General features: G+C 44.1%; 2 protein-coding genes across 3 annotated transcripts; both read right to left on the bottom strand.

Annotated features, from left to right (window-relative positions):
* Positions 1-625: 625 nt before the first annotated feature.
* LOC124199274 (trypsin-1-like) lies at positions 626-9,279 on the bottom strand. Of its 2 annotated transcripts, XM_046595056.1 has the most exons (10): positions 9,144-9,279; positions 8,918-9,053; positions 8,407-8,633; positions 8,073-8,342; positions 7,913-8,001; positions 7,711-7,840; positions 7,510-7,648; positions 7,313-7,443; positions 7,175-7,253; positions 6,802-7,096 (listed from the first exon to the last, which is right to left on the bottom strand). In XM_046595056.1, exons 2-10 carry the CDS (start codon positions 9,021-9,023, stop codon positions 7,014-7,016), a joined length of 1,254 nt encoding a protein of 417 aa, XP_046451012.1. In that variant the 5' UTR covers positions 9,024-9,053; positions 9,144-9,279; the 3' UTR covers positions 6,802-7,013. The 2 variants fall into 2 exon arrangements, with proteins under 2 accessions (XP_046451011.1, XP_046451012.1); XM_046595055.1 differs by lacking the exons at positions 6,802-7,096; positions 7,175-7,253; positions 7,313-7,443; positions 7,510-7,648; positions 9,144-9,279 and adding exons at positions 626-823; positions 910-991; positions 1,054-1,184; positions 1,252-1,390 and having other exon boundaries at positions 8,918-9,047.
* Positions 9,280-9,681: 402 nt separating this feature from the next.
* On the bottom strand, positions 9,682-11,878 carry LOC124199276 (transmembrane protease serine 11D-like). The gene is made up of 9 exons (XM_046595058.1): positions 11,552-11,878; positions 11,352-11,459; positions 11,013-11,290; positions 10,851-10,939; positions 10,660-10,789; positions 10,451-10,595; positions 10,251-10,381; positions 10,092-10,173; positions 9,682-10,017 (listed from the first exon to the last, which is right to left on the bottom strand). The coding sequence occupies exons 1-9, from the start codon at positions 11,652-11,654 to the stop codon at positions 9,935-9,937; spliced, it is 1,149 nt and encodes a 382-aa protein (XP_046451014.1). The 5' UTR covers positions 11,655-11,878; the 3' UTR covers positions 9,682-9,934.
* Positions 11,879-12,242: the final 364 nt, after the last annotated feature.

The raw sequence follows: 12,242 nt of genomic DNA, 5'->3' as shown, positions 1-12,242 counted from the left end.
CAGTGTGAGTAGAAGTGTTCACACCACAAGTTTATCAAAGGATTTGTCCTTAATCATCTATTTTGCATAACTTAGGCAATTGAAACTTCAAGTAGAAGCTCCAAACATCAGAAGAAGAAAATTATGATTGAAAGCATGCAATTCATGTCACCTGACTAACAGGTATACACCAATTTTTAAATATTATTATATGTTTGAATTAAAGTATCCTCTCGTGATGGTGGCATGATGGCATTGATTACCCCAGAATTGTGTAATTTATCTATGAATCAATGAAAGCCATTTTTTTATGTTTTGCAGGAACGTCCATCATAATGTATCCAAATCAACTCGGAACGACGACTATCGTAGCTTCTATTCAAGGACAGTTGTCGTTGGTGATGAAAGATTTTATTCTGTTCATTCATTTTTTCATCGACAACTTTCAGTGATGGATCATCCGCGATGTGATATTTGCTGTGTCTGCTGACCGCAGATGAGAACCAACGAATCAGCTCCTCGGCGATTTCATTCTTCATTCGGGTAAGTTTCATAACCAAATTATTATTTTTTGACACCGTAGGCCTACTGATTATTGCCGCAAAAAGAAATCCTGCGACATATCATTAAGGATTTTAGGACTGAATTAACTTAACGACCATTTAATTGTTTCTTGAGTTAAATAAAGATAGGAATTCTAGTTGAATAAGGATATCCAAAAGGTCAAATTGATCGTTTTTTGTTTTTCTTCGCGACAGCGTTTAGAATAGCGAGTGTTTCCAAATCCACATTCCGTATGATGACACTCTGGTGTAAACACCTGGGAATCCAGGTCTGGCGCATCCTGTAATTGGATGAAACGTTTTGTCAAATAATAGAAGCGAGGCCAATGAATTAAAACTGAATAGAATAATTATTTTGATTACGTACCGTTACCAAAGCTGACGATTCCAGCCTGAGTCCACGGTGATCCTGGTGCGGATCGGACGAGAAGTGGACCGCCGCTGTCTCCCTACAGAACACACCATTTAATTGATTTTTTTGCGACTGAGTTTCTTGTCAAGTTTCGGTTACCTGACAGGTGTCTTTTCCAGGTGCAGCGGCACAGAGCATGCTTGTGGCTAGGGTTGAGTAACTGGTTTTGCATTGTGCATTGGTTGTGACTTTAACGGTAGCTTGCTGCAGCACAGACGACAAAGACCCACCTACAATTAATTAAGCCAGAAATATGTCTTTGTTTTTCTTTAATGATGTTCATTGATGGCGTGTCACCTTCTGACGTTGTTCCCCATCCGATGATGGCTGCCTCTTGGTCTGCGAATTGGTCGTTGGAATTTGCCAAACAGACGGGCGAAATGGTTGACGTGTAAGTCACGGGTGACGAAAGGGTAATGATGGCGATGTCGTTGGCCTAGCACAAGAAATGCATAGCGCTACAGTTTTTTTACCCGATTTAACCCAATCGAAAATGTGTTAATGCTTACATAAGTTATTGAGTTAAATGCCCAATGAATCGCTATTTTACGGACATTTTTGGTCACCTGGGCGTCGCTTGGGCTCCGAACGTGCATTCCCAAATCCACGGTCAAATTGGGAATGTCTGCTCTCTTAATCCTACAATCCATCAATCAGGGAAGAAAGCTTTTTTTATTATTATTATTCATTTCAACAAATTTACCCGGTGAGGCAGTGAGCGGCTGTCAGGATCTTAGTCGGAGCAATCAGAGACCCCCCACAGAAAAATCCACCGTTTAATCGGAGCCCCACCTGGAGAGAACTCGTCAGTCGTTAGAATAGTGGCCGTAAACGAATTGTGTTGCGAATATAAACTCACGATGCCAGGCCAAGCGTTCCTAGCAGCATCGACTCCTCCGACGATTCGGTGAGTATCGAAACTGTAAGTTTTCAATGGGCCAGCGCCGCAAGCGATGGTTTGCCTGTAGTCGTGGGACACGCCGGTGGGTATGCCGGCCATCCTGTACGGATTATTTAGCCACCAATGAAAGTTCCTTGTCCCGTAATAAAATTCCGCGTAAGGATCGAATGGACCGCCAATATTTCCGGCTGTAATCGACGAAACAGTGTTGTATACAGTTGAGAATTCAATAGCAAGTTAGACAAGTTTAGAGAACATTCCAACAACGTCGTGATTTCAACTTTCTGGGTGCCTTTTTCTTCTTCTTTAAATTTTAATTACTTTAATAACGTGGAACTGGAATATCCAGTTGACGTACACGGAAAGGGACAATCGCATTATATTTGAGTAAATTAATTTTTAATTCGCGTTATTCTTTATTTCTTTTCCTATTTTAGAGGAAATCTTATTTTGCACAATTATTGGTCATGCATTTGTTTGCATGTGCCGAATTACTAGAGGACGGAATCAGATTCTCACCTTCGATGATGACTGCATCGTAGAATCCTTTGCTAACCGGAAGGGAGGACAGTATTAGGAGAACGGACACTAAGAAGAAAGCAGTTGATGCCGTTAAATGACAGAATTGGGATTTGTCCATTTTTTGAAAAAGGAAATCAAATATCCTAGTCCCTATGCACTTCAGCAGTTGCAGATCCCTTTTGGCCTTTTGATCGTTTCACTCACCAACCGCTTCTGAATAACTTCTTGGATTTGTACTTTGAGTTCGCCACAGTAGACGATGGACGCCCCTTGGGCAAATTGACAAAATAATTAAGGGAGAAGCTAACGAGTACCTTGAACTTCCAAATCTTGTTCTACCACTTTTTCGGATTCACCGCCAGCCCTTTGCATCTTTTTACTATTATCTTTTTCTTCTTTTTTTTATTGAATTCCTTTTGGTTTAGGATATTGAACTCCCCAGAAACGCGATACGACCCAAAACGAATGGGTTGATGTCGAACGAAAACAAATGAAAAGCGAAGAGCGATATTTTTTAGCAATTGAAATTTAAAATCGTTTCGACCTTTGTAAATTGTTTTAGTTGCATTCGCTGTTGACCCAATTTCATGTTGTTCAATTATTCCAATTGCAGAAAATCATAAAATGAAGAATACCGGAAGAAGGACCTCCCCATTGCGCCATCACGACAGTTTCACCAGTCATCGACAATTCTACATGTGTACCTCTGTCTGCTTCTTCTTCTTTCGTTCGGATCCGCTGTGACAGAAGACCCTTACTACATCCCTCGTGAACCAACACACCCGTCACTAGCCGTCGCCAGCCGTCCTTGTCGAAAGGTAGGACTCTATTCCCAAAAGTGAAATGAACGAACGATATGAAGTAGCGAGGGATTTCATACTAGCGCTGATCTTTTCCGTCGAAATTGGCCAAGTTATCGCATTTTGAAAATGTCGAGTCCTCTTATTTTTCTCTCTCTTAAGTGAAAGTCTTGACTATAGACTATAGTCAAAGTTGTCAACATTCATCCAAGGTTACGGCAGAGTTTATTTGGCACTGCTGTGCCACAACAAGTGACGAGCTTGTTTTGAAATAGGCCCATCTCCACTTTTATGGCCAACGACATCTCGCTGCAACATAAAAGATAACGTCAGCCCTGGGTAGAATGGAAACGACCTTCACGCCGCGTTCGTTTCGTTTCGTTCAGTGCGCAGTTTCTTTCCCTTTCTCAACAGCGAGTCGACAGCCAAAAGATTCGAAACATGTTTCAGTCAACTAAAAGCAATCAGTGTAGGTTAAGGGTGGAAAGTGTCTGGGTTTATTGAAGCGAGAAATTAAAAAAGCGAGAAACGAAAACAAAAATTGGCCACATAAAAACAGAAAAGCTAATAATGTCGCACAAAAAGTCATTTGAGAACGTCAACGTTATTTGGGAATCAGCACTTAAGGGCCGACGTCAGTTTCGTTTTCAATTGATTTAAAGAGCCATTGGTTGAACAATTCCCAGCTGCTCCGAATCGTTTTGTCCTTGTCGCTATCGGAGAAACGGTGGATGATGTCCACTTCGAGCACGTCGCTAAACTTTGCCACGTCCGGGTGACTGTGCGCTGGATGGTCGTACAGAGCAGACGACGTCTTGCGTGCGAATCCTTTGAGTAGATTTCCTTTCTGTAGGGCCGACATCCTCTCCTCGCGATCCATCCAATCCCGCAACGTTTTTCCCGTGTGGCTTTCGAACCGAGGCTTGAAATTCTTGGATCGACCGACGCTATTGAATTCCTTCCCCTGGCGGGCGCAAACGGTGCAGCGGAATCGGTAGATGCAGTGGAATTTCTTGTCATTGGCCACTTCTTCCAGCGGGACTTTGTTGGTGGCGTGAATGGGCAGGAGGAGATTTGTTATGAAGCGTTTCAGAGTTTCATCAAAGCACACAGATGCCGAAGCGACGGTGAGCGTGATGGACGACGGACTCGTGTTTCCGATCGTCGCCTTATGGACAGTCACCAGTTCGTGCAAACCATCGAACAATTGGAAATAGGAAGGCAAAGTGAACGACCCGTTTTTAGTCGTTTCTATCAGTCGCTGTAATTCTTCAACGAGGTCAGACGCTGATCGACCGCCTTGATAATCCGGTAAAGCTATTCCGGCCTCTTTCAGAATCTTCCTCATTGTCTGCGGGGAAATGTCGTAGATGCGCACAAGGTCTTGGTCTGCCGGGGTTGAATCATTGTCCATTGACTTTTTACTGCTTTTCTTTTTGAAACTCTTTTTCGGTTCTGGTGCTGACTTGACTTTTGCTTCTTCTTCTTCTTCCACTTTGGGTTTTTCTGTTGGCTCATCAGTTGCGGATTCAGTTGGCGCCGGAGTTTCCGTCTGATGGCCCCCAGCGACTCCTGCCAGTCCGTCGCTGACGACACTCGACACTCCGTCGACCCAGGATTCCAAATGGGTGGGATCTTTGATGATTTCACAAATGCCAGTCATTTCTTCTCCGCCTGTGACGATGGCCGTGCCCAGATCACAAACGACTCCGACAATGGCACCCGCTGCAGCCGCTCCGATTGACCCGCCCAAAAGTCCCCCAACAGCCCCGGCGGCGTGAACGACCGTCGATCGAACATCTGATTTGATTTCTTCTTCTTCTTCTTTCTCGACGACTTGAGTGTCGTGTTTGTCTATGACTTCATCATCGGTTGGTGCCTCTTCCGGTTGTTCCGTGTTGCTGCCACCCTCCAATAAGCACTGTTTGGCCAGTTCATCTTCGCCAACGACTTTAGCCACTGCGGCCAGAGCGTGTGACACTATGATGGTTTTGATGGACGAATGCTCAGACTGGTTTTCTTCTGCGTTGTCTTCCTTTCCGCCAGATTTGGAAACATCAGAATCGGCCATTTTCAAATGGATTGGATTAAAATATTCCTGCGACAATAGAAAAGATTCAAATGTAAGTCATACAGAAACTATAGGAAAGAAAATCGAGTTGACTTATCTAATAATGGGATTCCCAAAATAGTAAACTGGAGAATCATTTCCTACTCTTCATATTTTTTTAAATTTTGGTCTTGTTAATTTTTGGTCAAACTTACTTGTAGTGAAAGTCAATCCTTTGAAAAGTAATGCAAATCTCCCTGCTGCTGAAGAGACAGATGGCTGGATTGAGCTTGGCGTGACGCTGAACGTGACTGGCAACGAAAGTGGGTCGTGAAACCGTACATATATGCTGTAGGACCGCTGTTCAACCATAGAATTCCTTTTGGGAATGGAAATAGTCTAGACGCTGCTGCTGCTGTTTTATTGCCGAGATGGCGCCGAGTCGAATGTAAACAACACACTCACCCTCCAGAGGAATAACGCTGCAGAGACCTTGAAACTCGTGCCGTTGCCTAACAGAGAGAAAGAGAGAAAAACACGCTGCTCCCTTCCGTCCCGTTTGAATTGAGATTTCTATACTGAGACGACACTAAATAAACGCCCGGGAAATTCAATTGAAATCGGTTGGGAACTGATGTTGAGCGCTGCTGCTGCGGCTGCATTCCGACCGATGTCTCACTCCGCCACTGCTGTGGTCTGTTTCTGCTTCTGGTTGATTTCCTATCAACAGAGACGGGTCGAGTGGCCCGTTGTTGTTTATCGGATAAACGACACCACATTAGTCAGCTTCTCTCGTGTTTAAACATTCCGCTAAACTGTCGAAATGAGAACAACATTGGGAACATGTTATATGATAGGAATGAAAATTTGGCTACTATACAAAGTCGTTCTTGTGATGTTTGGAATCATCTTCAACCTTTTGTTTCTTTGTTTTTTCAGATGGCAGTCGAGGATTCAACAGCCGTCGCTTTCTTGTCATCGCATCGATTCCGCTTGAATTTCCTTCCTCTCCCGCCACGACCAGCACTATGCACAAACCAAGTATTGGCCAGTCTGACGACATCATCCGGGAAGTCTCTTTTAGCTGTGGATTTGATAAGGAATCCGTAAGCGATGGGCCGCTGTCTGGATGGTGAAATATTGAAGGTTGAACCCTTCCATCTCTGTACGCTAGCTTGCCCAGATTGAATTTTTATTCCAACTCATTGTAATTATTTTTGTAGTTTTCGGCCATTCGAGACCGTCTTCCTTGGTACAAATGGGTACAACCAACTGGCAAATCGACACCCTCCTTCTCACCACCCCGTGGCTTCAAGTTTCCCCACAGCCGTCAGACTGCAACTTGTGTCACTTTCAACCACATCTATCGGTGAGTCCAATTATCAAACTGATTCTTATTCTTCCATTCGCCGTAGTAGTACCACGTCGCACTTGGTTATTTGCTATCAAAAATCAGGAAAAACGCGTCCATAAAACCGAGGGTTATTATTCTTTCAGCAGAATTCAGATAATCTTTTGACATCATATTGTAATGCGTTATCTTTTTCTATCTCGTATTCGACAACGCAATTGCATTGAAATTTCCGTATGTTTATTCTCATCTTTGCAAAAGGCTTTTCTTGGCAAATCAAAAACTGGGAATTATCCAACAAAATTATTTTGTTGTTTTGTTGAATATAAACAAGATAGTGCACTCTATTGTTTTCGCTTTATCTTTTATCGTCGTTTATCTTGTTGCTTAAAAAGTCGTTCAAAATCCACTAGAGATGTCGCATTCGGCAGGCGATCAGACTTTTGCGTACGATCGGATCCATTGTCTGTACGCAGTCACTCTGGTGTAAACGCCGGGGTAATTCGGTCTGGCACATCCTGTCAACAAAAAAACAAATCGTCCGGAATATTAAAAGGAGAAAAGACGCGCAAAGTTTAAAACCGAAATTTTCTTACCGATTCCGTAGCTGACGATTCCAGTTTGGGTCCAAGAACCCCCCAACGATCGCACGAATAGGGGACCACCGCTGTCACCCTAGAAACGAAACCAATAATCAAATCGTGACCCAATCCAATCACAATTGTATTCAATACTTGGCAAGTGTCTGTCCCGGGGGCGGCAGCGCAGAGCTGATTGCCGGTAATGGTAGGGTAACTTTGCTTGCATTTCGAATTGGCCAGTACCTTGACGGTCGATTGCTTCAGGACGGTAGGCAAAGACCCACCTAAAGGGACCTCGTATTATTATTACTCCGTTTGACTTGACTTTGTTTGAAATTCGCGCCACTTACCTTCTTTCACTGTCCCCCATCCGACGATGGCCGCATCTTTGTAGGCGTACTGCTCGCTCGTCTCCGGCAAACAGACGGGTGAAATGGCCGGCGTGAAAGTCACGGGTGAGGCTAGCGTCAAGAGGGCGATGTCATTGGCCTAATAAGTAAAACACCAAATCACTTGACTTTATTTCGTTCGATTTACCCCCAATAACTCACGTTTGTTTTATCATCCCAGTCCTTGTGAATCGTCAATCGGCGGACCTTTTTCGTCACATGGGCGTCGTTTGGGTTCAACCGGTGCATGCCAAAGTCTACAGTCAATTGCGGAATCGTCTCCTTGGTTAACCTGCGTGCGATTTTTATAAAATTGTAGACGAACAAAATGAAGTTGGAAGGTTCTGGCGAATTCCAATTTTACCGGTCGACGCAGTGAGCGGCCGTCAGGATTTGATTATCACTAAGCAGAGATCCGCCGCAGAAAAATTGGCCGTTTAATCTCAGCGAAACCTTTTGAAAAACGTAAAGTCATTTTAGTAAGAGCAGATGGAGTTGACAAGTGAATTGGCGAATCGACTCACGATGCTGGGCCACGAATTCTTTTGGGCGTCAGTGCCGCCGACGATGCGCTGCTCGTCGAAGCTCAGCGTCTTTGTCGGCCCAGCGCCACAGGTGGATTGCTTATCCGCGGATTGTTCGGCCAATCCATTGGTCATCGTCGTCACGGGTTTTGTCGGCCTGTACGGATTCTGCAGCCACGAGTAAATATTTGTCGGCCTGGTGTACGGATTAGTGGACATATAAGAATTGCGGACCCCACTGGATTGTTTCGGGCAACAGACTCCGTACATCTGCAAATCAAAAGTGGCGTCACTTTGATTATTTTTGATTTCACGCCATTTTCTAAAAAAAGACCTGTTTGCCGTTTTCTCCGCCGTAGCTGCAAGTCCCACGAGTGAACATGACCCACATTTCCTCTTGGTTGACTTGAGATAATTTGATGGTGGGATAACAGGATCGCAGCGAAGTGCAAGTGCCGATGCTTCCTTCGTTTGTGAAACACGAGCGTTCCTTCAACATGAAGGTGTTGCTCGGCAGGTTGGTCGATTGGTAATACTCGTCGTCGCCTCCCATGTTTTCGTCTTGAATATTTAAAAAAACAATGAATCGTTTGTTAGTTTCGTACCCTAAACAAGACTGTCAAAAGGTGACATTTCTCTTTTTGGACAAAACAATTTTGTGATTTTCAAGGTCCGTTTCGTACACCTCCATCTATCTTTTGGTTGTTGTTATGTTTGAAAACGGGATTTCCAGTTGAAATCCGGTTTTCTAGCTACGAATTCACGCGTTATGCACGATGCGGGTCGTGTTTCGAATGTCAGAGAACCTGAATTGTGACGAGGGAAAGAAGTCTAAATGTCGTCACCTTCCATGATGATGGCATCTCTGGTTTGGTAGACGAGGCCGCTGACTGGACAGGAGCAGCACATCATGGCAACCAGGGCCAATAGGAAAAGGATCGATGCCGTCATAACTTGGATAATTGTTTCAATGGGTTCAAACTGAATCAGGAAAACATTAATTACTTTCCATTAATATTTGACGTACCGATCGCACATTTCATTTTTACTAAATATTTTTTTGAAAAATACCTGAAACGGTTGAAGCGAAGATCCTCGACTGGTAAATATTCAGGCAGATTCGGTTGCGAGAGTTGAGAGACGCTCAACTCGAGAATGGACGAGTTGTCGTGAAGTTTCAGCCAACAACCGCAAGACTCTTCTGAGTGAATTTGCATTGTCGCAACTCCTTTTTATCGGTCCGACTTGACTTTGCCGCTCATAAGCGACTAACCGGTTCGTCTGCCATCAACAAACAAAAAACTTTGATGGCAAATCTTGTGTGTGTGGTCGATGACTTGGAAATACCAGCACTTCCCGGATCCGCTTCTCACAGATTGGCCTATAGTACCAGGTACGATAACTGTGCAAGTTTTGAATAAGTGCTACAAGACATTTGTCGGTTCAATATATGCGGGCACCGAAACTTGCAGTTTTTTTCGGCTTGTCACAATCAGCTCTGACAAGTTGCCATCGTTTTTACAGTATTTTGACGGTCAAGGCACTTTTTTTCTATTAAACTCCGTTAACTCTTTTTTTTTCAGCAAGTTTTTAATTGAAAACCAACGAAATTGCATTGCGGGTTAGTCTACGTGTATTTAAGGTACCGTTCGGATTATTTTCTAGTTTAGATGAAAAAATGAGTTCACAAATCGGTTTTCCGGGTTTGAAAACATCAGAGTTAGTTTAGTCAAGTAAAAGAATGTTTAGGTACCTTACGTAATCCCCCCCCCCACTATCTCTCGCTTTTTTTTTTTTTGTTGTTGTTGCGTTTCCTTGTTGAGTCCAAGTCCTTAACTTAAGAAATGTTTGATGCGATTTTCTCAGACATTGGTGTATGCCGTGATCCAAGTCCTGAATGACGTCACCCTAGTGTAGACGCCAGGGAAATTGGGATCAGCACACCCTGTCATTGCAATTCAAATGAGATTAGACAAGGGGTTTAATATCATTTCGAGTTGATTAAACAATTAAACATACCGGCACCGTAGCTGACGATTCCAACTTGTGTCCAAGGGGATCCTGATGAGGATCGGATAAAAATTGGACCGCCGCTATCTCCCTACAGGGGAAAAATAACACAAGTCACGTCATTCGACTTTTTTTCCAATCAATTTCCATCAGCCAGTTGACTTATACCTGACAGGTGTCTTTTCCGGGTGCAGCGGCGCACAGCATGCTGCTGATAAGTTGCGGGTAGCTTCTTCTGCATTGCGAGTTGGTCACCGTCTGGACGGTAGCCTGCTGCAACACATTAGCCACGGATCCTTCTAAAATCAAACGGCCGTCATGACGTTGTTTAAAACTCAAAAAGAAATTCAGATTTTGGGCCAATATACCGTCCGACGTTAATCCCCATCCGATGATGGCCGCATCTTGATCGACGTACTCGACGTATTGACGTGACGATGGCAAACAGACGGGCGATATGGTTGACGTGTAAGTCACGGGCGACGAGAGGGTGAGGATGGCGATGTCGTTGGCCTATGAGCAAAAGAGACATTCAAGATTTAGGAGCTTGTAGGATTTGAGCACTTTGACAACTTACGTTTGTGTTTGGATTCCATCCTCCGTGGATTGTTAGGCGACGGACCGTTCTCACCTCTTGAGCGTCGCTGGGGTTCAAGGTGTGCATGCCCAGCTCGATCGTCAAGTACTTGATGTTGCTCTCAGTTATCCTGTCGACGAATTAATGAATCAAAAGAATCGAAATGAGATATTTTGGGTTGAGGAATTTACCAGTCGACGCAGTGAGCGGCCGTCAGAATTTGATCAGGTGCAATCAGAGATCCGCCGCAGAAGAAATTGCCGTTCAATCGCAGCGCCACCTTTTAGACATCAAATTATTTCCAGTCATCTTTTATGATTGAAATTTTTAAGAGGTATTAATTAATAACTTACGATGCCGGGCCAGGCATTCTTTTCAGCCTCGACTCCTCCAACGACTCGCTGCTCGTCAAAGCTTAGCGTTTTAGTCGGTCCAGCGCCGCAGGTATTCTTTGACTCCGGATGACGATTTCTGAGATGGGCTGGAATGTTGGTAGGACGTGCCCACGGATAGAAGCGGACGGGAGAGCCGAAAAGTAGGCAGGCGGAGTAAGGGTTGTAGACTGGCGCTGCTGCCCCGTAGAAATCGCCGATACTCTTGGCCATGAATGGGCTGCTGGGCAGGTTAGCATCTGCATTTCAAGTCATTTCATCGTAAGGGGGAAAGTTCCTTAATAGAAAAGAGATTCTCACCTTCGATGATGATTGCATCGTTCGTTTGGTAGACGAGACCGTCGGCCGGAAAGGTAAACGTCAACAGAAAGGCAACCGCAAAGAAAGATGGGGCCGTCATTTTCAAATCTGCTCAATTACGTAATTAGGCGGTTAGGACATCAAGACGGAACAGGAAATCATTTCAGTTTCGGCGACAATGAATGAATTGAATGAAGTACCTGATACAAATTGGCTTTTCTCCTTGCTGCAGTGGACAACTCGGACGCTCTTCTGAATCCCGAATGTTCTAGGGGGGTCCTTTTTATTGGAGGGGGGCCTCATCTGTGGGTAATGAGTCGCAACCGGTTCGTCTACGTGGGATTTCCTTAATTGGCCCAAAATTGATCTCGGTTCGATTGTGAAGTTTTGAGGTCTTTGAGGACGTTACATAGAGAGTGCCAACACCTTTTCTATTGTATGGTTAGGTGATGGTTGTCTCTGATAATTTTTGGTTTCCTTGTTTTGTAACATCGCTCCGCCGTTGCAATCGCCATCCAACGATCGAGATGTTTTGCTGAATAGATTTTGATTTTTTGTAAATTTGCTGCATATACTTTTGCTCCCTTAGAAGTATGAAGGTTATGTGCACGTTTGACGATTCATAGGTACATTTCCCCTTTAGATTGAGTTGCTTGTTCGATTGTGTCGTAGAAAAGCCACGCCCTAAAATGCTGGTGGTTTCACGGTCATGTTCACTTTCGGCCATGTACATGTTATCGAAAAGCGTTTTTTTTTTTATCTTCACACCTTTGCTGGACTGACAGCACAGTGGTATTTTTTAAATAAATGCAAAACGAAAATGTGCAGATTGCATCTGTTGATAATCTTGGTGTGGAGTATTAGACTTTTTCTTGTTTCCATGCAGTAGAT

The sequence above is a fragment of the Daphnia pulex genome, chromosome 8, assembly GCF_021134715.1.
Source record: "Daphnia pulex isolate KAP4 chromosome 8, ASM2113471v1".
In the NCBI taxonomy this organism is placed as follows: Eukaryota; Metazoa; Arthropoda; class Branchiopoda; order Diplostraca; family Daphniidae; genus Daphnia; species Daphnia pulex.
Note: the sequence above shows the minus strand (reverse complement) of the source record. Positions and strands in the feature narration are given on the sequence as shown.

Coding starts and splice junctions, on each gene's coding strand:
- LOC124199274 (XM_046595055.1), bottom strand. CDS start 9,023: ATGACGGCATCGATCCTTTTCCTATTGGCCCTGGTTGCCATGATGTGC. Junction 8,002..8,072: donor AGAATTCGTGGCCCAGCATC/GTGAGTCGATTC, acceptor GTTTTTCAAAAG/GTTTCGCTGAGATTAAACGG. Junction 7,841..7,912: donor GCCGCTCACTGCGTCGACCG/GTAAAATTGGAA, acceptor AATCGCACGCAG/GTTAACCAAGGAGACGATTC.
- LOC124199276 (XM_046595058.1), bottom strand. CDS start 11,654: ATGAGGCCCCCCTCCAATAAAAAGGACCCCCCTAGAACATTCGGGATT. Junction 10,940..11,012: donor AGAATGCCTGGCCCGGCATC/GTAAGTTATTAA, acceptor GATGTCTAAAAG/GTGGCGCTGCGATTGAACGG. Junction 10,174..10,250: donor CCGGAAAAGACACCTGTCAG/GTATAAGTCAAC, acceptor TTTCCCCTGTAG/GGAGATAGCGGCGGTCCAAT.